At 52.5% G+C, this 26,110-nt stretch overlaps 2 protein-coding genes across 4 annotated transcripts in view; both read left to right on the top strand.

Moving 5' to 3' along the window:
• Positions 1–11,122, top strand: part of WHRN (whirlin) — a 91,348-nt gene extending 80,226 nt beyond the window's left edge. For both annotated transcript variants that reach the window (XM_069573844.1, XM_069573845.1), the window contains 5 exons: positions 5,465–5,536; positions 6,747–7,284; positions 9,161–9,342; positions 9,863–9,985; positions 10,248–11,122. In XM_069573844.1, the coding sequence (XP_069429945.1) occupies positions 5,465–5,536; positions 6,747–7,284; positions 9,161–9,342; positions 9,863–9,985; positions 10,248–10,430 (1,098 nt within the window). In that variant the 3' untranslated portion in view covers positions 10,431–11,122. The remainder of the gene's footprint in view (positions 1–5,464; positions 5,537–6,746; positions 7,285–9,160; positions 9,343–9,862; positions 9,986–10,247) is intronic.
• A 5,432-nt stretch (positions 11,123–16,554) lies between these two features.
• AKNA (AT-hook transcription factor) overlaps positions 16,555–26,110 on the top strand; it is a 58,205-nt gene continuing 48,649 nt past the window's right edge. The window contains exon 1 of one of the 2 annotated variants that reach the window (XM_069573848.1): positions 16,555–16,623. The gene's annotated coding sequence lies outside the window, so the exon portion shown is untranslated. Of the gene's footprint in view, positions 16,624–18,191; positions 18,646–26,110 lie in introns of those variants that run through there. The other variant, XM_069573847.1, reaches the window with a different exon arrangement.

A 26,110-nucleotide genomic window follows, 5' to 3' on the forward strand; every position in this document is an offset into this window, starting at 1 on the left:
CCCCCCCCCGCCCCCCACCCCCACTGCAACCTTCCAGAAGCCGCTGGGACTCCCTGCCTCAATTTTCCAGAGACAGAGAGAGGAGGGCACTCCCAGCCTTGGGCCTCTGGTGCATTCGGCAGGGGTGGGGAGCAGAGGTGTTGGGGAGCCTGTTGTCCAGACTTCAGAGTAAAGAAGCCAGAGGCACAAAGAGCTGAAAATAGCACCTTTATGTACGAGCCCTCCCCTTGTAATGAGAGGGTGGGGTAGCGGAGCCCAGGAAAGGGGCTGAGTGGGGAGGGGAGAGAGAGGGGAGGAGGGGGCAGGGAGCAGAGAGCCTCCTTCTGCTGGGGGTGGTACCTGGGCCACCCAAGGCCTTTGGGGCCTCTGTCTCCAGAACCATGATTCCATCCGGCAGAGGCCAGCTCGGGTGATGGCCCCTCGTGATTTCATTTCATTTTTGCCCCTCAGTGCCCCCAAACCAGACCCTGGAATATCTAGAACCCTGATTGGGGCAACTCAGACAAAAAAATAAAAATAACGAGTTCTCTCTGAAAGGGAGATTTCCTGAACCGCCATAGATTTGAGGAGGAAGGGGGTGAGGGAGCCACGGCCGCAGGTCCTGAGGGCATCCCGGCTCTTGTGAGAAGTCCTCTGGATGACAGACTCAGACCTTGAATAGGGTTCAGCTTTCTGCGCTGTCCTTGCTGTGTGACCTTGGGCAAGTGGCCTTCCGTCTCTGGGCCTCAGACACCTCAGCTGTAGAACTGATGAAAAAGAGTCCCGCCGGGCAGGATTAACTGAGCTGCCAGATCTAAACCCTCAGCTCATCTCTGGCCTCCATGGGTGCAGGAGGAGCCTCCCCCGACCACTGAGCAGCTGGGGCTGAGAGGGGGATGGGAAGAAGGCCAAGATGCTCCGGCTGGTTCCTGCGTGAGCTCTGACCTTGATCCTCTTCTCGAAGCCTGTCCCGGAAGCGTTTCTGCTGACGCATCCCCCGGGTTCTTAGCCTGCTGTCTGCAGCTATTTCAGACGCACAAGGAACATGGCTCGGGGACTCGGGGCTCCTGAGCGTCTGGATTCGGCAGATGGAGTCTGGCAAGGCTAGGCTCCAACCCGTCTGCCGTTTGCTCCACTTCAGGCCTTCCTCCCAGGGCTGGACGCCTGTCCACACTCCACCCTCACCCTCCCGCCCGTCCATCCCTGCCTTCCATCTTGGCTCCAGGATGCCATTAATAACAGGGAGTGGCTGAGGTCTGGGGCCAGCGATGGCCTTGTTCTTTCTTGTTTCAGAGAGGGTCCTCCTCCTGGAGTCCCTTGGTTCTTACAGCATCTAATTCTGGGGTCCCGCTAAGGTTGCATGGGCTTTGGGGTCACCCTGATGTGGGTTAGAAACCTAATCTGCTGTAGAATAGTCCTGTTGCCTTGGACAAGTCACTGCTCTCTCTGAGCTTAAGTGTAAAAATTGTGAGCCGGGACAATCAGAGTGCCTACCTTACAGGGTCATAAGGAGAATCAGTGAGACCATGTAAATAAAATGCCCAGCAGGGGTCTAGCATGCAGCAAGGCCTGCCACAGTTTGGAGTTCTCCCATGCCCTTTCTAAGAGAAAGTCACACCCGCCCTGTAGTGCTGGGCGAAGACATGCTTGTGTTATCAGACTCCGGGTCCTTTCCTTGCTCCCTCCCTTTGGCCCTATCACAATGCCAGCTTCCATCAGTGATTCCGAACAAGAGTTTGTGGGCAGCTCCTGTGTGCATGGCCCTCTGGTGGGTGTTGGGAACACAGGGACCTGCTCATCTTTTATCCCCATGAGCTTTCCTCATAAGTCAAGGCTGCCTGTTAAATGCTTGTTGATCAACTAAATGAATGTTCAAAGCTCCTGATACCAGAACAGGACAGAATCCCATATCTTTGGTCCAACCATGGACTGTCATCTAAGCCCCCAGGGTGTCTGCAGGCTGAGTTTTGGGGGCAGGCAGCAGTAGCTAGCTACATTTCAGGTGATGGAGGCCCCTCTCGTCCTTGCTATAGACACCTCCCAGGTCTCTGACCTCCTCGGGGCCTCCTGCTGAGGCCAAGGCAATGACTGCCCAGTCTTGGGAAGTCATTGCATGTAACCTGCCTGCCTTGCCATTCACCTTCACCCTAGATGGCTTGTTTGCCCAGGCGGACTGACTCCTGGGAGCACTGGACACATTACGGTTTTGGGAGAGGGGGTGTATTGGAGGACCACTGTTTCCTTCCATCGAAGTGTTCACCTAAGCCAGGGCAGCCATTCAGTTCCTGGGGCAGATTTATAAGATCCCGGGGTTCTAGTGTGACAGTCACTTCCCTTCAGATACTGTGCCAGGCTCTGTTTGAGCACTTTTCAAGTGTTAATGCATCAACTCCAAGAGGGAGGGACTGCTGTTTCCCTGCCTTACAGATGAGGACACTGAGGCACAGAGCAATCCAGTGGGTTGTCCACCGTCACTCAGCTATGAGCGGCAGAGCTGGGAGTGATCTCAGAGAAGCCAGAACTGGTGCTTCTGATCAAGGTGGGAAGGAGCAGCTCTCCCCTCCTCAAGGGTGCCCCCTGTCCTTGTATCACCGAGGCCGTCAAGAACACTTCCTGTGAAGTGGTATGTGAGAGATCAGAGTGGGGTGGGCAGGAGATGTCATAATGTTTGCACAAGCTCAGGTTTGCTGGTAAAAGGCAGTTGACCTGGCCTGACACTGCCCCAGAGGCGTCACAAGACCAGATGAGGCGTCCTGGGTGAGAAAGGCTCATGCTTGGGAGGACAGAGCGTCTTGTTGGCCGGTGGGTTCCCATGGTGCCTGCCCAGAATACTCAAGGCTTCAGGAGGCTTATTTGAGACAAGGATCAGTATGGAGTGACCTGGCAGCCTCTGCTCTGGGGGTATGGAGTCAGGGGGCTCCTCCCATCCCCCCACACCTTCACTCTCTTTATACCTTCACTTTCATTCAAACCATCATCGCTGCTCTCCATGACCTACGGTAGCAGCAGGCCTCCTCCCCATAACAGCCAGAGTTATTGATTAATTCATTCACTCATCAATTCATTCACGGATTAATTAATTTGCTCAATAAATATTTATCGAGCAGTCACTATCCTGAATACACTATCCTGAATACAGTAATGACCAGGTGGTCACAAGTCCTGCCTCTGAGGAGTTAACCTAGTAGGAAGACATACAATGAGCAAATCAATAGTACCCCATCAGGTGGTGCTAAATCTTACACAGGAAAATGAAGCAGGGTCAAGGGTTAGACAGAGTTGTGGGGGTGGAGGGGGTGCTGTTTGAAACAGGGCTGGTCAAAGAAAGCCTCACCAAGGCCTAAAACGAGGGAGTGAACCAGGAGCACTAAGCAGGCAGAGCAGCGTGCGAAGGCCCTGAGGCAGGAACCATCCCACCCTGCTGCAAGAGTGGCAAGAAAGGGCCCAGAATTCATTGCGCCCAGTGAATGCAGTTTCGAATTTCCTCCACTTAAGATGGAAAGAGCCTGGAGGGTTATGAGCTAGCGTGAGACGTCATCTGACCTGTGTTTCAAGATTACATCCTGGCTGCTGGTAAGGAACAGTGTGATCAGTGCAAAGGAGAAAAATAAAGCAGGGCAGGGGTGAAGGTTGTGATTTTAGGTGGGACAGGGAGGCCTGGCTTGCTGCGATTCATGGGGTCGCAGAGTCAGACATGACTGAGCGACTGAACTGAACTGAACTGAACTGTTGGAGTAGATCTTTTTGTGGAGGTGATATTTGAGTAAGGTCTTGAAGGAGGTGAACAAACAGAGCTCGCTTTGCTGATAGTTCTGGGGAAGAATGTTCCAGACAGAAGGAAGAGCCAGTATAAAAACCCTGACATGCCTGCACAGCTCTAGCGTGACTCGAAAGGAAGTGAGCAAAGGGGATCTTCTTCCAAGGCAGACCTGACTACATCTCCATGGCAACCCACTGTCCTCAGGCTTAGGTCTAAGCAGCTCTTGACTGCTGTAGAACCCCTGAAGATTCTCAAGCATCCTCTGTCCTCCCAGCTTTATGCACATCCCTCCCTCTGAAACACCCATCATTCTTTCCTTTGCCCAGCTTTAACCTGTGCTCCTTCCTCCAGGAAGACTTCCTAGGTGACCCTTCCTTAGCTGCATTATATAACTGTGTTTCCTCACCCTGTGCAGCCTCCTCCTGCCTTATTTGTGTCGACCCTGCTGTCTCTATGGCTTCCCAGGTGGGGCAATGGTAAAGAATCTGCCTGCCAGTGCAGGAGATACAAGAGACTTGAGTTTGATCCCTGAATTGGGAAGATCCTCTGGAGTAGGACACAGCAACCCACTCCAGTATTCTTGCCTGGAAAATCCTATGGACAGAGGAAACTGGCGAGTTACAGTCCCTGGGGTCACAAAGAGTCGTGCACGACTGAGCAGCTGAGCACGCACACCATCTCTAAGCTACTGAAGGCAGGAGAGGTGTCTCACTTCTTCTAAGTCCCCAGGCCCTCAGTCAGGAGCACTGAGACTGCTCAGTATTAATCCCTGAACTTGAGACTTGAGCTGGGTGATGGTCAGGGAAGTTTGTTGCCATCCTGAGTCCTGCGGTGTGGAGAGAAGTGACTGCAGAGCCCTCAGGAGCCCCCTCAGGAGTTTAAAGAAGAGCTCTGCTCAACCTCCTGGTGTGGGGTGTCTAGCCATGGCCTTACGGCAGCTCAGTGTCACTTGAGGAAGCATTAGGCATCTGGTTAGTTAGGAAAAGAAGGAAGAAATGAGCATCTTTGCAAAATAAGCGCCACTGAAACCATAACCCTTCCCCCCTCCCCCAGGATACACCATTAAAACCCTTAAAATTAAAACAGAGAGAAGGACTTCCCTGGTGGTCCAGTGGTTAAGAATCCACCTTTCAGTGTAGGGGACACGGGTTCAGTTCCTGTTTGGGGAACTAAAATGCTACATGCCTGCTAGGGAGCAACTAAGCCCGCCAGCCACAACTAGAAGGAAGCCTGAGCACAACAATGAAAGATCCCGCATGCGACAGCTAAGACCCAATGCAGCCAAAATAAACAAGTAACTGATTAATTAAAAAGAGCTAGCGACCTTCCCCATCCGCCCCTCACTTGCCGTTTTCACACCTCCCTGGGGTTCTGTCAGGAATCGTGGAGAGAGAACCCTCGGGTTGAGAAGTTGAGCCTGTTGAGCGTGGGCTGAGCTTCAGGATTGCCAGTCAAGGCCAAAGCCACCCCGCAGCATTTCTACGTAGTTCCGGGGAGGCCTGGAAAGTCTCCAAGAAATTGAACTGCTTGAAATTGATTTCAAAGTGAAAGGCAGGAAAATCATCATTCGTTTTACCATATAAGTTCCGAAGGAGTGGGGCTTGTCAGGAAACAAAGAAGCCCCACGAAGGTGTCTTAGGGCCTGCAGAGTTCTGTGTCCTGGAGAGCAAAGTGGTTTTCCCCCTCAATGTGTATTTGCTCACGGGGCTTTCTTCTCTGTTCTAGAACACTCTGGACCTGGAGGAGACCGGGGAGGCCGTCCAGGGCAATGTGAACACCCTCTCAGACGTTTCCCTGGTGAGACCCCCCCCCTCTGGGAAGACCCTTTCATTGTATTTTCCCCCTCCTGGGTCTGCCTGAGGCCCCTGGGGGCTGGCTCCCTGGTGAGACCACAGGGAGGGGACTGAAGCCCTCAGCGAAGAGCTCTCAGCGAGTTCCAGGATTTGAGGCAGGGCTGTCAGGCTGTTTGACTGTTTGCTGAGTTGGTGTTACTTTTGATACGTTATCTGAACGTTATCATAGCAAGGACTGAAGCATGAAGTGTGTGACGAGAGCTCTCCTCAAGGAGGCCCTGTGACTGCGCTGGGAAAGCGGGTGAAACGTGATCTCACGCCCATGCGCACTCAGCAGCAGTCCAGAGTCTGCTCTGTGATCTGACTCACGTGGCTTTCGAATGGCCTGGGCTCTGAAGCCAGACTGCCGGGTCCAAATCCCACCCGGTGCCGCTGACTGTGTGACTTTGGGCAACTTTCTCAACTGCTCTGTGCCTCAGCTTCCCCATCTGTAAAATGGGGTGTAATAATAGTGTACCACCCCTAAGCCCGCAACAAGGGGCAAATCAGTTATTCTAAGTAAAACATCGGGAACAGAGCCATGCCAGTGCTGGATGCTGGCACAGGGAGGGGGCGCAGTGACGACAGAGTCTTCCTCTCACCAGGCACCTGCTGGATCTCAGGCCCCTTGCTAGTGCAGCACACGCGCTACTGCTCACCTCCCCACGACTCTGCTGAGTAGGTCGTTTCCTCCATGGCCCCGAGGTGCACTCAGAGAAGTGCTGTGCCCTGCCCAGGGCCACACAGCAGCCTGGCGCACCTCTGTCCACCTTCTACCCATCCTCTCCCATCAGTCCTGTCACATCTCCAGGCTCCAGGAGCCATGCTAATCCCCTAAAGAGAAAAGCCAGAGAGGCCTCTTCTGTTTTCATCTTTGCATCCCGCCTCTAATTAAGTCCCGTTCCCTGTGACAAGCCCTGGCCGATGCCAAGAACTTCAGTTCCTGAAGGTAACGATGCCATCCCCAGAGACAAGATCCCGATGCTTATCAGCTGCTCAGATGCTAGGAGAAGTTTTCCACTCGGGTGTTGCATTATTCAGAGCAGCGTGGCCAGGAGCTAATAGAGCAAGGACAGAATTCCAGCCGGGGTCTGGCGCACTGGGGCGCTCGGGTCTCCCCTCTAACAGCCGCAATGGGCTCTGACTCCTTCTATTCCTGTTGGGTCTTTTGGCAGGATGATGTCAAGTCCACCTCCAAGGGGCTGCCTAGCTACAAGCCGCCGCCTCCCCCTCCCCCTCTGACCCAAGGCCACGACCACCTCCTCATCCAGCCGAGGAAGCCAGGCAGAGAGGACCTCCAGCCGCCTTCCTCCACGTCTTCCCACTCGGGCATCGTCTTCTCGGCTCCGCGGAACAGGAGCCCGCCCGCGGGTACCGCTCCTGTGCCGGAGGCCCCCACAGCACAGGACTCGCCCTCCTCCCCCATCTACGCCTCCATCTCCCCGGCCAACCCCGGCTCCAATAGGCCGCTGGACACCCACCTGGCCCTGGTCAACCAGCACCCCATCGGCCCCTTCCCGCGGGTCCAGTCACCCCCGCACCTGAAAAGCCCCCCTGCAGAGGCCACGTTGGCTGGCGGTGGCCTTTCCCCACCCTCCCCCTCCAGCCGCCCAGACCAGGCGGGCACGAACCAGCATTTTGTCCTGGTGGAGGTGCACCGCCCGGACAGCGAGCCAGACGTGAATGAAGTGAGGGCGCTGCCCCAAACACGCAGTGAGTACCGCAGGCCCCAGTGGGCTGGGCTCGGGGGCCGCTGCGTCACCTTAGGGGTGTCCCACTGGGGGATTGATCTGCTCATTGACACAGCTCAGGTGGGGCCAGGTGCTCTCCCAGTGGGAGGCCTTCGAACCCAGTCCTCCCCCATTAAAGGTCAGGGGAGCCGGGGAACAGGGCCCCGAGCCCGCCCGGAGGGGCTTTGGAGGCAGAGGCTGGAATGTGAGTCCCAGCTCTGCTGTCACTGGCTGTCTGACTGTGGGCGGGCTGCTGGGCTGTCCCATGGGGGCTGGAACAGTTCTGTAACTGTTGCTTCTGCCAGCTGGCTGTGAGGGTGGGATTCCTCCTCTAGGACCTGGTCACCCTGCACCGACCTACCGGTCTCCCCAAGAAGACGGAGCCTGTTCAGGGCAGGAGTGGCTTTGTGATCTCTGTCCCCCAGAGCTGGTGCCGAGGGACAGGTGGACATTGAAATTGTCACCTCTGGACCCCTGGAGGTCTCCTGGCTCGGGGCTGCAGGGTCAGCGTGCAGGGTCCACCTTCCAGACACCTGGGAGGCCAGCCCAGGGCTGTAGCCCCGGGGTTTTCAGAGGATGTCCAACTGGGGAGGTGGCAGGAAGGGAGAGCTGGTTTCCACCCTGTGAGCCTGAGCCCACCGCGAGGCCTGCGTCCCCTCCCTCCTGGTCGTGAGTTGGGTCCGTTTTGTTGGATTCTGCTGCCATCTCGTGGCTAAGGTGACACGTAGGACCGCTGTGGCCAAGGAGGGTGGGTGGCCAGCTAGGTCAGGGGACATTTGCTGAGCGCCTGTGGTATGCCAGTAAGGGACGGACTAGGATGCGGAAGGCGGGGTGCCTGCATTCAGTAGCTCATTGAGGGAAGGCTGCTAAGGCAGAAGGTGGCGGGGGGGCGGGGAACCCAAGCTGTCATGTCAGATAGATGGCCCTGGACCTGGCACTGAGCCGCACACGCATGATGATAACGCTGGCAGGTGTGCCGCACTCTCCGTGAGCCAAGGATACTGTTCTTGGGAACGTGCCTGTGTTAGTAACTCACCCAGTTCTCTCAACAGCTCTGTGAGGCTGGTACTGTTATCACCCCCATTTTACAGACGAGAGAGACGGAGACGCAGTGATTGTGGAGCCAGGCAGGCTAGCACAAGCCTGTTCACCCCATGTGTCCTGTCTGTTAGTGTTCATGATAATCCATGGGATAGGCATCATTGCCCCTGGGTTGGAACCAGAACACTGGGGTTCAGAGAGGCTGTGTAACTCACCCAGGATTGCCCAGCTGGTCAGAGGGGATTCAGACCACACCTGCCAGACCCCAGAGTGTCTCAGACTCAGGGGCCAAGCCGTTACATACCTAGAGGAGTGGATTGGGTTTGACTATCGCACCAGAGGGCATGTGCCCACCCCTTAGCTCAGGCCAGGTGGGGTCAGCCAGGGCACAGACCAGGCATGGCAGGCCTTCCTTTTTTTTTTTTTTTTCCAGACCTTCCTTTTTTTTCCCCCAAGAAGCTTAAAACTCCATTTTTATGTGAAATCTCCTAATTTGAATGTGTTGGTCCATCATTAAATATTGACAACACTAAGAGTTAAAACAAACAAAAAAACCCATATCTGTGGGCTGGATTTGCCTCCTGACTTTTTTTTTTTTTTTTAACCATTTTGCCAGAGGCTGTCAAGGCAGACATCCTGGAATTGGCAGCCTTGGGGCCAGACCCCGTTGGAAGGGCAGGTCTCAATAGGTGGAGGGTGGCAGGAAGTCTCTGCCCAGGGAATCCCCCGCCCAGCCTTCTGACTTGCCCCTCAGCTCCTCCGGGAAGCCCTTACTGACCCCAGCTCTACACATCCCTCTCCTCCTGTCCCCACCGCAGCCGCCTCCACGCTCTCCCAGCTCTCAGATAGCGGGCAGACCCTGAGCGAGGACAGTGGCGTGGACGCTGGCGAGGCCGAGGCCAGCGCCCCTGGCCGAGGCAGACAGACGGCGCCCGCCAGGAGCAGAACTGGCAAGGAGACACCTCGGAACGAGAGGCCCGCCGAGGGGGCCACCAAACCTGTAAGTGAGACGGGGGTTGTGCAGAAGGCAGGCGGGGGGAAGTCTGGTTGGGGGTGAACAACAGGAAGTCCCGACCAGGGTTTAGCTTGGCAAGTGACCACAAGGGAGGTGCTGAGCACCCCTGTCACTGGGCGGATGTGGGTGTCCGGAGAGACCTCTGTATTCAGAGTCTGAAGGCCGCCGCTCTGCCATTGATGCAGACAGGCCAGGTGCTGATGGTTGTTCTCACGGATCATTACGCTCCCTTCCAGCGTAGGGTGGATGTGAGGCAATCAGGCCAGATTCGAGTCCTGAGGCCACCTCTAGCAGCCTTGGGGCAGCTGCTTACCCTCCCGAGCCTCAGAATTAGACAGCTGGGCGCACCAAGCGCTGTGCTCAGTGCTAGCACACAGCACGCTCCCAGCAAAGGGCTGCAGTCTGCGTCCTGCTGACCTAGGGGCCTGTCGTAGCCAGGCCAGCCCCCAGGCCAGGCCCACCCCACAGGAGGGCCTGCCGCTACTTTCCTTCCTCATACCTGCAGCCTGGGCTCTTGGAGCCCACGTCCACCCTCATCCGCGTGAAGAAAAGTGCGGCCACCCTGGGCATTGCCATCGAGGGTGGTGCCAACACCCGCCAGCCTCTGCCTAGGATCGTCACAATTCAGGTACGTCCCCAGGGACCTGCTTGACCATCTCTCCCTACCCCAAGGGTCCCTCTCTCAGCCTCCCCAGGGCTTTGCCATGCCCAGAGGCAACCCGGCACCCACAGGCAGCCCCAGGCTCATCGCACTTGGCTCTCGCCGAGCCTCAGTTTTCCTCATCAGGGCCATGGACACACAGACTGTGGCTCCCTGGTTGGCAGTGGGGGGCAGTCCAGGCCAGCCCTGGGGTGTCCCAGGTTACACGTCCTGTGTCTCACTCCTACAGCGAGGCGGCTCAGCCCACAACTGCGGGCAGCTCAAGGTGGGGCACGTGATCCTGGAAGTGAACGGGGTGACGCTTCGGGGCAAGGAGCACCGGGAGGCCGCGCGCATCATCGCGGAGGCCTTCAAGACCAAGGAGCGCGACTACATCGACTTTCTGGTCACCGAGTTCAACGTGCTGCTCTAGGGGCAGAGGCCGGAGGGCCTCCCATCGCTGCCCAGCCCCCGGCCCTGGTCCCTCCTCCCTCCTGGCACTATTGAGCTCCTTCGGGGGCTGGGGCTGCATGGCTAGGATAGCAGGAAGACGTCCCTCCCCCCATTCCATACTGGCCCTTTGGACCAGAACCGGGAGAAGAGAGCTGGGCGAGGCAAACAGAAGGTCAAGTCAGGGTATAATGCAATGCCTGGTATACAGTAGGCGCTCAATACAAGCGTGAAACCTCAGGAAGGGGAGAAAGAAAAGGGAAAGGTGGAGCACCTGTGTCTTCACCTGAAGCCTCCCAGGGCCTGTAACTCTGGGTTGAGTGCTCCCTGGCCAGCTAGGACCTGGCCTATCCCCCGATGCCGGAGTCTTTGTCTGGAATGAAGTCACAGAATTCGTGGACACGGCCCCCAACCCAGGGGGGCCTCTTGCGGGACCTTCAGTGCCACAAATAAGCATCGAGCACCCCCATTCACACCCCTGTTCCTCCTAGCTCCTCATCCTCCATGGTATTTATTATTTATTTCCATCCCACACCCCTGGGGATCACAAGACCCCAGCTTCCCACTGCACCCCCAGCCTATCCCAGAGGCCTTGCAGGTGACCAGCGGTGTCAGTGTATTTATATACAGAGCTTATGACTTTAATTTTTCAATAAAGAGATCTGAACAAGGTTAGGATCCAGCGTGCTATGTGGCCTGCCTGTGTGGCTGGGCTTGATGTGGAGAGAGGGTTGGGTGGGACAGGTGGAGGCACCCAGGACATCACATCTTCCCTGGCCTCCCGTGGCTCAACCTGGGTCACACAAAGCGTGTTGCAGGGGCACTGGAACCACACTCATGTCTTGGAACACCTTCCCTGAAGGTTATAGATAACATCTTTAGATCAAAATGCACGGGTATATATAGGTTTTAATAATGCTGTACCCCTGAAACTTATATAAGAATATTTAAAATACGCAGGTATGTTATGAGACAGAATGCACAATGTGCATGAATGTTTGAAAACACAGAGAGGGGGCTTCCCTGGTGGTTCAGTGGTAAAGAATCTGCCCGCCAGGGCAGGAAGCAAGGGTTCGATCCCTGGTCTAGGAAGTTGACACATGCCTCAGAGCAACTGAGCCTGTGAGCCACAGCTATTGAGCCTGTGCTCTAGAGCCCAGGAACCACAACTACAGAGCCCTTGCAGCCTACAGCCCATGCTCCACAATAAAAGAAACCACCACAGTGAGAAGCCTGCGCACGGCTCGAAGGGTAGCCACCGCTGGCCGAAACTAGAGAAAAGCCTGAGCAGCAATGAAGACCCAATGCGACCAAAACTAAATAAGTAAATAAAATTACAAACGCGCACGCACACAGAGGTGGCCTATCTTAGGGCGGATCCCAGAAACTGGCCCTGAGACGAGGATGTGTGTGCAGGTGATTCATTGAAGCAGTGTGCAGGGAGGCTGGTAAAGCAGCGGGTGAATCAGAAGCGAAGGTGAGGAACACAAGCAGGAGGTGATTTCAGGCGGAGTCCTAGGAGGACAGCTGCAGCCTGATCCCACTGGGGACACTGGAGTGTAAGTTCCACTTAGAGTTGTCTCCGCTCAGGGCAAGCGGACAGGGCCTTCAAGTTGTCGCTCTTTAGACAAGGTCTGGGGACAGGGAAGAGGCAGTGACTTCACAGTCGCTTCCTACCTGTGCACACGAGGCTGGTGCAGGAGCCAAGGACAGAGGGTATTAGAAGCAAAAACACATGAAGAGGGCAGAGAGGAGAGGGCCCCACTACCAGCCCCAGTGCCCACTTCCTCCATCCCCAGGCTTTCTCTGCAGAAAGAAAAGTGAAAAGTCCTGCTTTGTCCAGCCATGTCCAGGGATCTTCTAGAAATGGGTTGGGGGCTGTTGATTCTACAGATTTTTACTGGATCTTGCTCTTATCTGCTTGTGTCCCCTCCCCAGCTTAAGGAGTCCAGAGGCCAGAGCCCTGGCTTCCACTTGACCTCTGAAGCAGCCAGTATCCCCCCAAACCCCAGCCCTTCCCATGGGACTCTGTATGCCCCTCTCCAATCCTGGTACCCCTGCAAGGAATAACCCTCACCTGGCTGCAAGAGGGCTTTGTCAGGCCCCAGATCCCCTGGCATCAAATTCCACATCCTTTGTGGTCACGGGCAGGTGATTTCACCTTTCCGAACCCAAGTTCCCAGTCTATGGGTGTGGTAGGCTGAGTAACGGTTCCCAGAGTTACCCTGATTCCTGTTATGTGTAAACGTTACTTTCTGTGGCAAAGAGAGATGTGCTTATTTAGGGCATTTAAATGGAGAGGTTATCCTTGATCATCTAGGTGGGCCCCATGTAATTGCAAGGGTCCGTGTAAAAGGGAGGCAGAGGGAGATTTGACATAGGAGAGGAAAAGGTGTGATGATGGAAGCAGAGGTTGCAGTGATGCAGTTCGAAGATGGAGGAGAGGACCATGAGCCCAGGAACACAGGTGGCCATTTAGAAACTGAAAAAAGGCAAGGAAATGGATTCTCCCCGAGAGCCTGCCCAAGAAACCTGCCCTGCCGACACTCTGACTTTAGCGAGGTGAGACTGATTTTGGACTTATGACCTCTCTTTGGAAGAACAAGTTAGTGTCATTTTAGGTTTTTTTTGTTTTGTTTTGTTTTTTTTTTGGGGTCAAGCAGCATTGCATTCAGGATCTCACTTCGCTGATCAAACCCACACCCCTTGCAGTGGAAGAATGGAGTCTCAACCACTGGATCTCCAGGGAAGACCTAGTGTTGTCTTAAACCATGAACTGGTGGTAATTTGTTACAACAGCCACAGGAAATAAATACAATGGGGATACTGCTACTCACTTCTGATGGAGGCTGGGATGCAGTGTGTGGGCTCAGAGTACCAGGCTCAGAGTCTGCCCCAGGGAGATGACTACAGTCAGAATGATGGTGAAGAAGGAGCCCTCTGACCTTATAAAGCACATCTTTTCTAGGCCCAAGTCCTTGTGGATCTGTTCTGAATCCAGAGGTTTTTGTCTGTTACCTACTTGCAGTATGAATTTCAGGCCAGTCAGTCCTGAGTGTTCATTGGAAGGACTGATGTTAAAGCTGAAACTCCAGTACTTTGGCCACCTCATGCGAAGAGTTGACTCATTGGAAAAGACTCTGATGCTGGGAGGGATTGAGGGCAGGAAGAGAAGGGGACAACAGAGGATGAGATACCTGGATGGCATCACCAACTGGATGGACATGAGTTTGAATAAACTCCAGGAGTTGGTGATGGACAGGGTGGCCTGGCGTGCTGTGATTCATGGGGTCGCAAAGAGTCGGACACGACTGAATGACTGAACTGAACTGAACTGATTGGCCTGCTCTACGAACTCCAGGATAGGTTGTGACTGAACTGAACTGATTGGCCTGCTCTACGAACTCCAGGATAGGTTGTGACTTCTTGTGTCTTGAACTAGCCATCTCCCCACTCAGTCCAACCCCAGGGGTCTGGGAACTCCTGGCAACTGCTGCCTGCGGTCCCAAATTTGTTCTCTGAAAAAGAACAAGAAAGAGTTTCTGGAACTGTTGGTTCCGAAATTCCTGGGTCTGACTCCGGGACTGTAGGCCATTGGTTGTGAGGGTTCCCCCTCCCAGTGGAATTTTAAGCTTAAAAACATACCTTTGTAAATGGGCTTAGAAAGGCCAAGTTACTTGCTCAAATTTGCATAGCTAGTAAGTGATAGAGGAAAAATTTGGACCCACAGCTACCTGAGGTTTACCATGTGAAGCTCCAAGATAATAAGCAGATGTCCTATTGCCTTTGAAGGGACCCAAAACAGTGGGCTAAGGCAGCTTGGATATTGGCAGGGTGAGGAGCCAGAGGTCCATCTGGCCACATATATGTCTATGGCCCTAATGTCTTTACTCATAGTGTCAGAGCTGAGGGAAGCAGGTAGGTACAGCTAGACACCTTCAGGATCTGCTGCTAGATGAAGGAGAAGGTAGCAAGCGGGCAAGTTTCTGGTTTGAGACTGGGCCTGCCCAAGCAAGTGCCAGGCTGGCCTTCAAACCACTTGGAGCCCTCTCTGCTTGGGAGAACACAGGATGAAGGCTGGAGTAGCCCTCTGTGAGGATCCTAAGGACAGAGGGCAAGGCACACCTCAGGCAGCCCAGAGCTCAGAGCCTGACATTTGCACTCAAATCCTATTTCCACCACTTCCTGGCTGTGTGAGCTTGGGTAAATCACTTAACTTCTCTGAGCCTCATATTTCTTCTTCTTTTTTTTCCATTGCCGTAGTTGTTAATTTTTAAACGGAATGTTGTGTTAGTTTCAGGTATACAGCAAAGTGCTTCAGTTATGTAAATACACACACACACATACACACACACACACACCATACATATATATATACCCTTTTTCAGATTCTTTCCATTATAGGTTATTACAAGATTTTGAATATAGTTTAGCAGGTCCTTGTTGTTTATCTATTTTATATACGGTAGTGTGAATCTGTTGCACCTCCCAGGTTCCACCTGCCAATGCAGGAGACATAAGAGATGCAGGTTGGATCCCTGGGTTGGGAAGATCCCCTGGAGGAGGGTACAGCAACCCACTCCAGTATTCTTGCCTGGAAAATCCCACGGACAGAGGAACCTGGCAGGCTATAGTTCATGGGGTCTCAAAGAGTCGGACACAACTGACGCAATTCAGCACTCAGGCAGTGTGTATCTGTTAACCCCAAACTCCTAATTTATCCCTCTCCTGCTTTCCCCTTTGGTAACTTTTGTTTTCAGTGTCCATGAGTCTATTTCTATTTTGTAAATAAGTTCTTTCTTTCATATTACACATATAATTGGTATTGTAATTTTCTCATCTTTAAATTGGAAGTATTTAAAGTCTAAAATAGCTCACAGTTTAAAATATTTAAACTGTGAGCTATTGTAAGTCAAGTCGCTCAGTCGTGTCCAATTCTTTGGGACCCCATGGATTGTAGCCCACCAGGCTCCTCCATCCATGGAATTTTCTAGGCAAATACTGGAGTGGGTTGCCATTTCCTTCTTCAGGGAAACTTCCCAACCTAGGGATCGAACCCCGGTCTCCCACATTGCGGGCAGATGCTTTACCATCTGAACCACCAGGTAATAACTTGTGAGCTATTGTAAGGAGTAGCTATAATGACAGAGTAAACCTTCAGTGCATAGAAGCTGTTACTATGATTGCCATTAGATATGTGTGTAGGGGGTCACCGAACCTGGGCGACTGGGAGGAGCTTTCCACCAAAAGGAAAGAGAACTGTGCTGTAACACAGCTGGATACCAGACCTTAGGCAGATCACTTCCTGTCTCGGGGCCTATTACACGCCCTTGCCCCTGTGAAATGTGATTGGTCGAGGAGCCCTTTAAATTATTGTCACTGATTTATTTTTTATAGGCCTGGTGCGATGTTTATTCATTTACTCCCTCAGCAACCCTGTGAGGTGAAAGTTAAGAATCCCGTTTACCTGAAGTTCAGTGGCAGCGAGCGGCAGAACTGGGGCGAGAGCCTAGGCCAGTTTGACACCTTACACTGTCATCCTTTCCGGTGCACTCTCACTGAACAACGGATTATTTCTGTCTCGTTCTCACTGCAGGACCTTAGGCAAGTTCCCATCTCTGCCCAGGCCTGCGTTTGCCTGCTTGTCTAAAAGATAAAGAGTAGAATACACTTGAGGGGTAGTGGTAATACCTACTTACCTTATAGGCAAGGATCAGACACTGGAAGAGTTTACAACCGTGCCTGACACATAAGGGCTCTAGAAAAGTTTATTATCGTTACTGTCGTGTTTATTATTCGCTTCCGCCATCAGAGTTCATGGATACTTCCTCACTGTGGTTCTGTGAAACCCTTTACAAACGTCTTAACTCCAGACGCCTCAGTCTCCCATCTGCGGCTGGGCGGGTTTCAGAAGAACACGCAATCTCCCAGATTTGAGATTTTCAGTCCTGGAGCCTGGAGCCTACGTCCAAACCTCTTGGGGCGGGACATAGACTGCCACCTCTCAGCAATTGGTGGAACATCCAGAAACCCCGCCTCCCGGGGCCGTGCCCGGGTCGTCATAGGCCGGTCTCGAGATTATGCAAAACATCGCCGCTCCGCCCCGCGCCCGGATTGGAGGCCTTTGTTTGCCGCTCAACTCCAGGAAACCACCCGCGCGCCGCGGCAGCCGGCAGGTGAGACCCGGGGAGGGGCTCGCGGTGGGTCTAGGGCGGGTCCTGGACGCTTGCTGGGTCTCAGTTTCTCCATCCGGGGAATGGGGAGGAACAGTGGACAGCGTCGGTGGGCTCCGATCTACAGGGACCGCGCACCTTTCGGCCTCTCCCACGTGGAAACCCCTGCGCTCGAGAAGGAGACCGATCGCCGCTCCGGGAATGGGAGGGAGCTCTGGATGGGCTATGGGGTTCGAGTCCAAACTCCGCCGGCCTCCGTTCCATCCTCTGACCTCAGTTTTCACCTCCGCGCAGTGGGGGCGTTGGCTTTTTTCTCCCTCTCTCTTCAACTGGGGCTGGTCACAGGGCGGGGAGGGGTCCCGAGGGAATCTGGGGGTGGACCTTGGCTGGGTTTTTGGCTGTGTTTGGGTTGGAGGTGTGGCCCGTGTAGTTGTGGTTACCCGGGAGGTGGGACTTCTCTGTCTGTCCTGGGATTTGTGTGATATTCGCTCACCCGGCAACAACCTGCGCAGCCTGACAACCCCGAGCCGCGCGCCCTCCCCGGACAACTAACGCAAGTTTCTTTTCCTCTTTTTGGCAGGGGTAGGGAGGTAGAGCAAGGCCCAGCATGAGGGTGGACCACTGTGACAGTGGTGGGATCTGGAGCGGACTGCAGGCATAAGGCCAGCCTCTCTTGTTACGAAGGTGGGGACACTGAGGCCCAAAGAGGAGCTGAGACTTGCCCAAGGGCGCGCAGCGGGGCAGACGCAGAGCTAGCTTCTCCCCTGTGTGATGGGTCTGGCACAAGCAGAGCCGGAGCCTTCTTACTGCGCCACCTTGGACAAGACTCTTCCCTGCTCCTTTCCCTGGCTTTCTTGAAAGAAATGACATTTTGGCACGGATCATTACCTACATTTGGAAAGTGTCTGCTTCAAAGTTAAGAAAGTTGGAAAGGAACATTGCTGATAATAAGACTGGGCTATTTTGGAGCTGAGAAAAGAAGCTGAGATAGGTTGCAGTGATAAGAGACATTGTTCCTGTCCTCTAGAACGCAAGGAGAAGAAATGACTGAAAGTGAAGCATGAAGGACTGGGGTTAGACACACAGAGGGACTTCCAAAGAGACATTTCCAGGCACCTCCTTTGGAGTTGGTGGATTTTTTTTTGGGCGGGGGGGGGGGGGGAGGCTGTTGGTTTCGTTTTGTCAAGAAACAGAATTGCTACCTATCCATTTGAGGGGCCCTAAGTCTGGCTTACTTACCAATAGGGGATGGACCCTATGGTCTTTGGAGGATTATTTATTCTCAGGGGTGGTCTCTGTTCTTCAGAAAGAGGGAGAAGATGCCCATGTGAGGCCTTTAGGAAAAGGCCCAAAGTCCAGAAGTTTGCATTTGAAACATGTGATTTGAGTTGTTTCTTGCAAGGGGGTTTCATCAGCTCCCATCAGTCCACAGAGTCCACCAGAAGTGCCAAGGTTTCCAGAGAGACTGGGAATGGTCCTGGCAATGTGGCTGGCATGCTGAGAGGGTATTTTGGAAAGTGGTGCACACCAAAGACATTTCAGTGTACCCCCATGAAGTAGGAAAGAAAGAGTTTTTTTTTTTTTTTTTTTTTCCCCAGCATCCGGCTGAGTCACCAGCTGAATTCTAGGCCTTTTTTGTGATTCCTCAGTCTGGGAGGGAGGTGGGACAGATCTAAAGACTGGGAGTTAGAAGACCTTGGATCGAATCCTCAGCCTGCCTTCAGTTCTGAGTGCCTTAGTTTCCCCCTCTGCAAAATGGGAATGGTGATGACATTTTAAGGCTCAAGTGAGGTGGCATCATTGAAAGTTTTGTTCAGGCTACATTCTAAGTTTGGCAATGGGGGACACTGAGGTCCACAGAAAGGAAGGCATAACAACAATAAGACCGTTAATAATATAGAATGCTATCTTCCAGCTGCTGTGCCAAAGGTTTTACTGCATCAAGTAAAGTCTGGGAAGGCAGGAGTTTTTTGCATCTTGTTCCCAGTCACCCTCTCCATGCCTAGTACAGAGCTCTACCACACGGTAGGTACCCTGTATACTGTTGTTGATCAACTAGTGTTTACATTGTTGCCATAAGATGAGTGTTATTGTTTTACATTTTACAAATGAGAAGTTCCAGATTCAGACAGGTTAAGTCACTCACCTGAGCTCACACAGCTCTTCTTCAGGGTTAGTCTGCTGTAATTTGGGGATGTTGCAGGGGTGTGTCATCTGGTGAGAGCTGATTGTATGTATCTCTTCCCAGTACTGTGTTCAGTGACATTGTGTTGGTAGCATGAAACTGACCACAGTAAGGGCATTTATATTATAGAAATTAGTAAAGGCCACAGTTCAGGGCTTTTCCTTTTCCTTTCTTTCTTTCCTTCCTTCTTTCTTTCTTGACTGAGCCATGGGGCATGTAGGATCTCAGTTCCCTGACCAGGAATCAAACTCAGGCCCCCTGAGGTGGAAGCATGGAGTCCTGGGCACTGGACTGCCCAGGCTGGATTCCCAGCCCCACCCCCACCCCTCCTGCCCTGCTGTTTTTAAAGAGAGCTGCATGTGAAGAGTATTGGGTAATGAAAGGCTGGCCTTTGCATGACAGCCAAAGTTGGCCAAGGCCTGCTCCCCACTGCTCTTCCCCTGAAGTGTAGAATTTTGGAATGTGACTTTTATGAGATGAGGCTGCTAGTCTGTGATGTGAGTGGTGCAATGCAACAGCCCTCTGACTTGGGAACAGGTTGTTACAAGCCTGAATTCCAAGCCAAAATGTCTAGCCTTTAACCTGAAAGTGACAGCGGCCACCAAAGGCCTTTAAGCAGGGAAAGGCTTGGTCAGAATGATGCTCTAAGAAGCTTTATCCAGCAGCATGTGCTGAAGAGATTGGAGGGTGAGCTGGGGGGCAGGGCAGCTGGGAAGAAGCTCTGGTTGATCAGGGGAGCCAGGAGAAAGCTAACAGGGTACCTGGTTTTCTTTTTTTAAAATCATATTTGTTTATTTTTACATGATTGATGATTATTTTACAATATTGGTTTGATTTCTGCTATACACAACGTGAATTAGCCATAGGGATACATATGTCCCCTCCTTCCTGAACCTTCCTCCCACCTCCCACCCTTTCCCGCCCATCTAGGTTGTTACAGTTTGAGTTTCCTGAGTCATACGGCAGATTTCCATTAGCTATTTATTTTACATATTATGTGCTTCCATGCTACTGTCTCCATTCATCTCACCCTTTTAACAGGGCCCCTGGTTTTCTGAGTGCATGTGCTAAGCCTGGCAAATACTATCCTGTAACTCCACTTCCCAAGCCATGCTTCCTTATAAGCAAGGCCCTGAGGACAGTGTTACCCTCTATCTGTAGATGAGGCTGTGGAATATATGTTTGGAAACATATCTAGGGTCAGAACCACCAGATTTGGACCCAGGCCTCTCAGCCCCCAGACTCTCACATTTTTAATTTCTTGGTCCCTCCTCTATTCCAGCCTGCAGTCCCATCTCAGTCTGATCTTCGTTGCCAAGTGTCAGCCAAACTCCAGCTAGACCGTAGGGAGAGACTGCCTGCCCCCAGAGGTGATCCTGGACCACCTCCCTAGATCCTCACCAGCATTCCTTACATCCTTCACTCCAAGCTGAGCCTCTTGTGGGCATCCAAAGCCAGACTTGGACGCCTAGCTGTGAGTCTTCTTAGAGTCTTGGGACCACAGCCAAGGACCAAGGACCAAGGAGGGACCTCAGGGGTCAGGAGGCTACTTTCAGCCACTCTGCCCTCAAATCAGGGATTCATTTGGAGGGTAACACTTTACTTGTGGGTGCAGATCCAACTCTGCTCCTATTGTGCTATGTGACTGTGGGCAAATTGTATAACCTCTCTGGGTCTTTCCTTGTCTGTCACGTTATGCCTGATTATGAAGTTTCAATGAGACGGCACATGCCGTGTCCCGAGAGGTTTAGACTAAGGCTGAGGCTGGGATTGCTTCCTTTCCTTTTTGTGATCTTCACATAATCCTACATGTTGCATAATGGCTGTGTATTATTTATTCATGAGTAAGCCATGTGAAAAAGCGCAAGGGCAGAGTCTAAAAAGAGGAAGAGAGGAGATGTGGGATGGGGGTACCGAAGAATGTCAGAGCTGCGAAGGCCCTGGAAGAGCCCAGCCTTCCCAGCTTTCACAGGCAGGGAAACTGAGCAGGGTCAGGACCAAGGTCACATCAGAATGAAGACCTGCACAGCTGTGCAGCAGGGGCTTGTGTTTGTTTTGCTTTGTTTTTTTACCAAATAGTGAAAGTTCATTTTACTCTGACTTTTAAAATAGCTGTTATTTTTAGAAAATACACATAAGGAAAAGGAGTAAATTTGCCTTAGTTTTCTACCTAGTAATAGTTATTGTACACATTTTGGAGGAATCCTCTTTTTCTTTTCCTGTTTCCCTCCTTCCCTCCACTTCCTCCATATTTTACTGTGTTTTTCTTTAATGGACTCAAATTAGATATTTATTATTTTCTAATTGGCTTGTTCACTTAACATATGACAGTTTTCTGCATTACGTTATATTCTACAATATGACTGTTCCTCGCTGTACAATAGCCCTTTGAGTGGAAATGCCATCATTTATCTTTTTTTTTTCATCATTTATCTTTTTAATGATCCCTTGTTATCGGACACCGAGGTTGTTTCCCACCTTTCCACCTGCTGTAAGATTCAGCTGCAAAGTCATTAAGATCGTAGTGTCTGGTTTCAGACAACTTGATTCAAACCCAGCTTCCTCTCCTGGGACATGGGCATAATAATTCCTGCCTCCTTGGGTTGGTATGAGGATTAAATAATGAGTTTCTAATCCATGGAAGGGCCATTATGCAATAGGTGCACAATAGAATTTTCCTGTTAGCGATGTGTTCCCAGCACATGCACACATTTTTTTGTTGTTGAACTCTTTCCATGGAAGATAAATTTGAGTGAGTGAGTGTGTGAGCATGAGTGTGTTTTCCTCAATATGAGCACACTCTCCTACATAACCTGTGTTTTCTTTGGCTGAGGAAGACCTCCTTAATGATTCAGGGTGAGGACACAGTTTCTAGCTGGGTCAATGATCCCCAGACCAGGTTTGGGGGCCACAAGGAGAAGAATCCCTGGGAGGTAGCAGCATTTCTCTCCACTTGGTCAGAAGGGCTGGCTGCTGCCTTTTGTGAAAAGGACTCAGAGCTTGATCTGTGGCTAATATTAGGAGAGCCAAGCAAGTTAAACTCAGTGCTGCAGGGAGCAGGCCATAAAGCCATTACATAGATATGTCCAAAGTCATTTATTCATGAGTTCTGTGCCACCTAGGTATTGGCCATGGCTTTAGGGTATGTAGTCTGACCAAAGATCCTGTAAAGCCCCATTTTATAGATAAGGAACCTGGAATTCAGAGAAGTTAAGTGACTTGTCTAAGGCCACACAACTTCCAAGAGAGACCCTGGAGGCCTCTGATTATTCACAAAACCCATGTGCCCTGAACCCCTGCTCCTCACAGCCTCCCATCAGCTTAGTGTTTCTGCCTGTGTGGGCAAGTGGAATCAAAGAACCCAGGAGATTTCATGATAGAAGGCCACTCTGATAACCTCAGAGAGAATCCCATTAAGCCTCAAAGATCCAGAGCCAAGAGAGGGAAAAGCTTTTGTCCAGCATCACACAGGCTGAAACTGGGTCTCCGCTTCCCAAGCCATGCTTCCATCAGTTCTGGGTCCACTCCTGAAAGTCTCTCCTGCTTCCTCACCCCTGTGAATTTTAACAATCGGAGCAAATTCAGCAACCTGGGCAGGAAGCAGCGGGTGACCTCAGGGTGGGTTTTCATTTCTTCCCCAGGGAAGGAGAGAGCTCAGGGAGGGACTGAGGATGAAATAACAGGCACAGTTTCCTTCAGGATGGCTGAGAAGCCTGCGGGTCTCCTGTACCCCATGGGCCTCGGGACATCATGTAAAGAAGCGGCTGTCCAGGGCTCATCATATCAGCCAGCAATGCCCGTCTGGATCGTGGGCCATGTCCTGCACTGTGTCCTGGGAGGCATCGGAAGGCTTGAAGAAAGAGATTCGCTTTCCAGCCTGATTAACGTGCCAGGCATTTAGGTGGGGCTTAAGAATGATTGTGGAGGTGGGGAGTAGGGAGTGTGAGTGAGAAATAGCCATCAGGACATTAGAGCATTGTGACCCAGGGGCTGAGGGAACAAATAGCCAGGGCTCCTGGGCTCCTGTGGTGAGAACTGCAGGCAGCCCTCCAGGCGTGCTTCTGATGAAGGTGCTCAAGCCTGGCTGCTGCTGCTGCTAAGTTGCTGGCAGTAGGGGCCAAAGGTTTGTGTTTGCTCCTTTGCTTCTGACCCATCTCTGGGCCTCTGTTTTCCTGATGCATATGATGAAATCATATCCTTGTCCTGCCCATTTCCCAAGGTGTTTCTCAAGCATCTAATGCTATAAAGGATGAGAAAGCACTTTAGAAAACCGAAAGCCCAGAGCCTCCTTATAAAATCAGAACATTCGCTGGTTATAAGCTCCCCTCCTGATTTTCTGTTGCCTGGATTATTAATGATCTGCACAGTATATACAGTGTGAGCACCAAGCATGGTTGTTAAGACTTGGGTCTTTGCGTGTCTGAATCTTCAGCGGCACTCACCAGCTTTGTGACTGTGGGCAAGTTGTTGTGGCTCTTGGGGCCTCTGTTTATCTGTAAACTGGGGATGTCACGTCAGCCTCACTGGGTGGCTGTGGGGGCCACAAACAAGGCTGGGACGACAGGCTAGATTCAGAAGATCAGCCAGCAGGTGTCCGCCGCGCTTCTCCTGCGGGTCAGGGTCTGTGCTGGGCACTTGGATGCAGTGGTGCGCTTCACAGAGCTCCCAGCTGTCAGGCAGACCGCGCTCAGTCACGCCTGACTCTTCACGACTCTATGGACTGTAGCCTGCCAGGCTCCTCTGTCCGTGGGATTTTCCAGGCAAGAATACTGGAGTGGGTTGCCGCTTCCTCCTCCAGAGGATCTTCCTGACCCGGCGTCTCTTATGTCTCCTGCATTGGCAGGCAGATTCTTTACCACCATAGCCACCTGGGAAGCAGACCCAATGTCTAATTCCAATTGGCAAGTCCTCAAAAAGGGCACAAGGTTCTGGGATCAGCAGGGTGACTGCAAGTCACCAGGGAGAAGTGGGGTTGAGTGAAGAGGGGGAGCACTGTACGTTTGTCCCAGGGACACCAAGGAGCCCCCCGTGTTCTGTAAGCATGCTGAGGACAGAGAGGCTGGAGTGCAGCCTAGCTGTGGAGTTTCATCTTCTTTCTCACAATAATGGGCAGTTTAGCACAATGTTTTCAGCAGAGAAGGGCTGTGTTTGGACACGTCCGTTTTGCGAAGAGCTCTTGGTACAGTGTTCGGAAGGACCTGGAGAGATCCTTGGGCTTTCCAGGAGATGCTGTTGCAAGAGGCCACGTAGAGATGCAGAGACGGAATGGATTCCAGTGAGATTTAGGAAATAAAATCACTAGGAGTTGATGATGGATTGGTCATGGGGTGTAAGGGAGAAGGAAGTATCCGGCATGATGGTCGGTTCTGGCCTGCGCACTTGAGTCAAAGATGGGGGCCAAGCTGCGAACAGAAGAGTGGGTTCCAAAAGTGAGTGTTCGTTGCCATTCCCTTCTCCTGGGGATCTTCTCGATCCAGGGATCAAACCCAGGTCTCCCACATTGCAGGCAGATTCTCTACCATCTGAGTCACCAAGGAAGCCCAAGGCGGGTGCCAGGGTAACCATATAATGAATGAGCTCAGTTTGGTTAAGTAGGATTCGGCCTGTAGTTGGAGATGATTTGCTGGCAGAGGGCACCACTCAAGCAAAGGCAGGGAGAAGGGCTGGTAAGCCCGGGGTGTCAAGGAGATGGAACAGGGCACACAGGGACTGTCTCCTTAAGGTTCGGCGCCTGCTTCTAAGTTAGAGGTGGGGGGTTATTCAGGGGCCACAGGGCGTGCCTGGAAGCAGCAGCCACCTGCCGCTTTGATGGCAGTTCTGCCTGAATTAATGGCCAGGGAGGGAGAGTGAGTGAGTGACGGGGTGTCAGGGGAGCCCGCCCCTCACACAATGGCCCACATGGTCACCAGAACTGGCAGGGAGGAGCCTTATTAGGATTTGGCTCCGTTCCACCTTTGGCTGAGGCTGCGGGTAGACCCCGCCCCCCAGATGTGAGAAAAAGGCAGGGGAGGGGATGGGGTGATTACTGGGATGAGGGCACCCGGTTCTAGCTTTGCCGGATACAAACTAACCTTGGGAGTATTCATTCATTCCTTCCCCCGTGCTTGTTCCAAGCCCCGGGACTCTGCACTTTGCAAATGTTACCTCACTGGATCTTGGCAGCAGTCCTGCAGAGCGGCTATTCTTCTTATCCCTGTTTTATAAATGAAGAAACTGAGGCTTGGACAGGTAAAGGCTCAAAGGTCACAGAGTTCTCAAGAAAGAGGTGGGACTGGGACTTGAAGCCAGGTTCGAACTGTCTGTAGAATGCATTTTTCTGTCCTACCTGGGTAGTTTCCAAACCTGGCTGCTCACCAGCACTAATCGGAGGGCTTTTTGAGCAATACAGAGGCCACAGTGTCTTTTTCTTTCTGTTTTCTGAATCAGAATCCCTGCATCCTGGGCAGGGCCAGGGCTGGGAGCCACAGACTGCAGGGGGTGGACACTGAGACCACCCCTCTCCCCCTTGGCTCACTCTGCTCTGCACACACACTTACTGTTCCTAGGGAAAGCCCCGCTGGTTCCCACCTTGCCCTCTGCACTCGCCCTTCCAGAATACTCTACCTTCAGCCCTTCTTGTGGCTTACTCCTGCCCAGCTTTTCCTTCTGGTCCCCTGTTTGCATGTCACCTTCTCACAAAGATCCTCCTGGCCATCCCCAAACTCTTTGCCCCAAGACATGACCCTCTGACCCACAGATTGGCTACCAGGACCACACGTTCCAGTCACCTGGGACACTGTAAAATCACTGATGCCCAGAGACTGATGCTGTTACTCTGGGTGAACCTAGGCATCAGTGTTACTGAAAGCAGCCTGGGATATGCATCTTCATCTCATGTCACCCTCTCTGTCTCTCTCCTCGTTTGTTTGCTGTCTGTGCCTCATGGAGCCAGGGCTTGGCCTGTCTTGTGCCCTGCCAGTGAAATTCAGTTTGATCAGCAATCAGCCAGTTCTCTACCTCCATAATGCCTGGAAAATACCCCTCTTAATTACAGGCCCAGCTTGGGATGAGTACGGTAGGTGGGATGGCAGGAATCTTTGCAGCCTCCCTGAGGTGTTGGATCACATATTGGCAGATGGGCCAGAGTATCCCAGCTGGAGCCCAACCTGATCTCTGATTCTGATCTCAGTGAACTTGGGCAAACACTCGTGCCTGGGGTGTCCTTATTGGCACATGATGAGTTCATCCCACAGGCTGCAAAGGGCTGGAAGGGTGCCAAGCAAGCATCTGGCTCCCATTCCCATCCAATCCCAGCCCAGGCTCCCA

This window comes from Ovis canadensis, chromosome 2 (assembly GCF_042477335.2).
Source record: "Ovis canadensis isolate MfBH-ARS-UI-01 breed Bighorn chromosome 2, ARS-UI_OviCan_v2, whole genome shotgun sequence".
Lineage (NCBI taxonomy): Eukaryota > Metazoa > Chordata > Mammalia > Artiodactyla > Bovidae > Ovis > Ovis canadensis.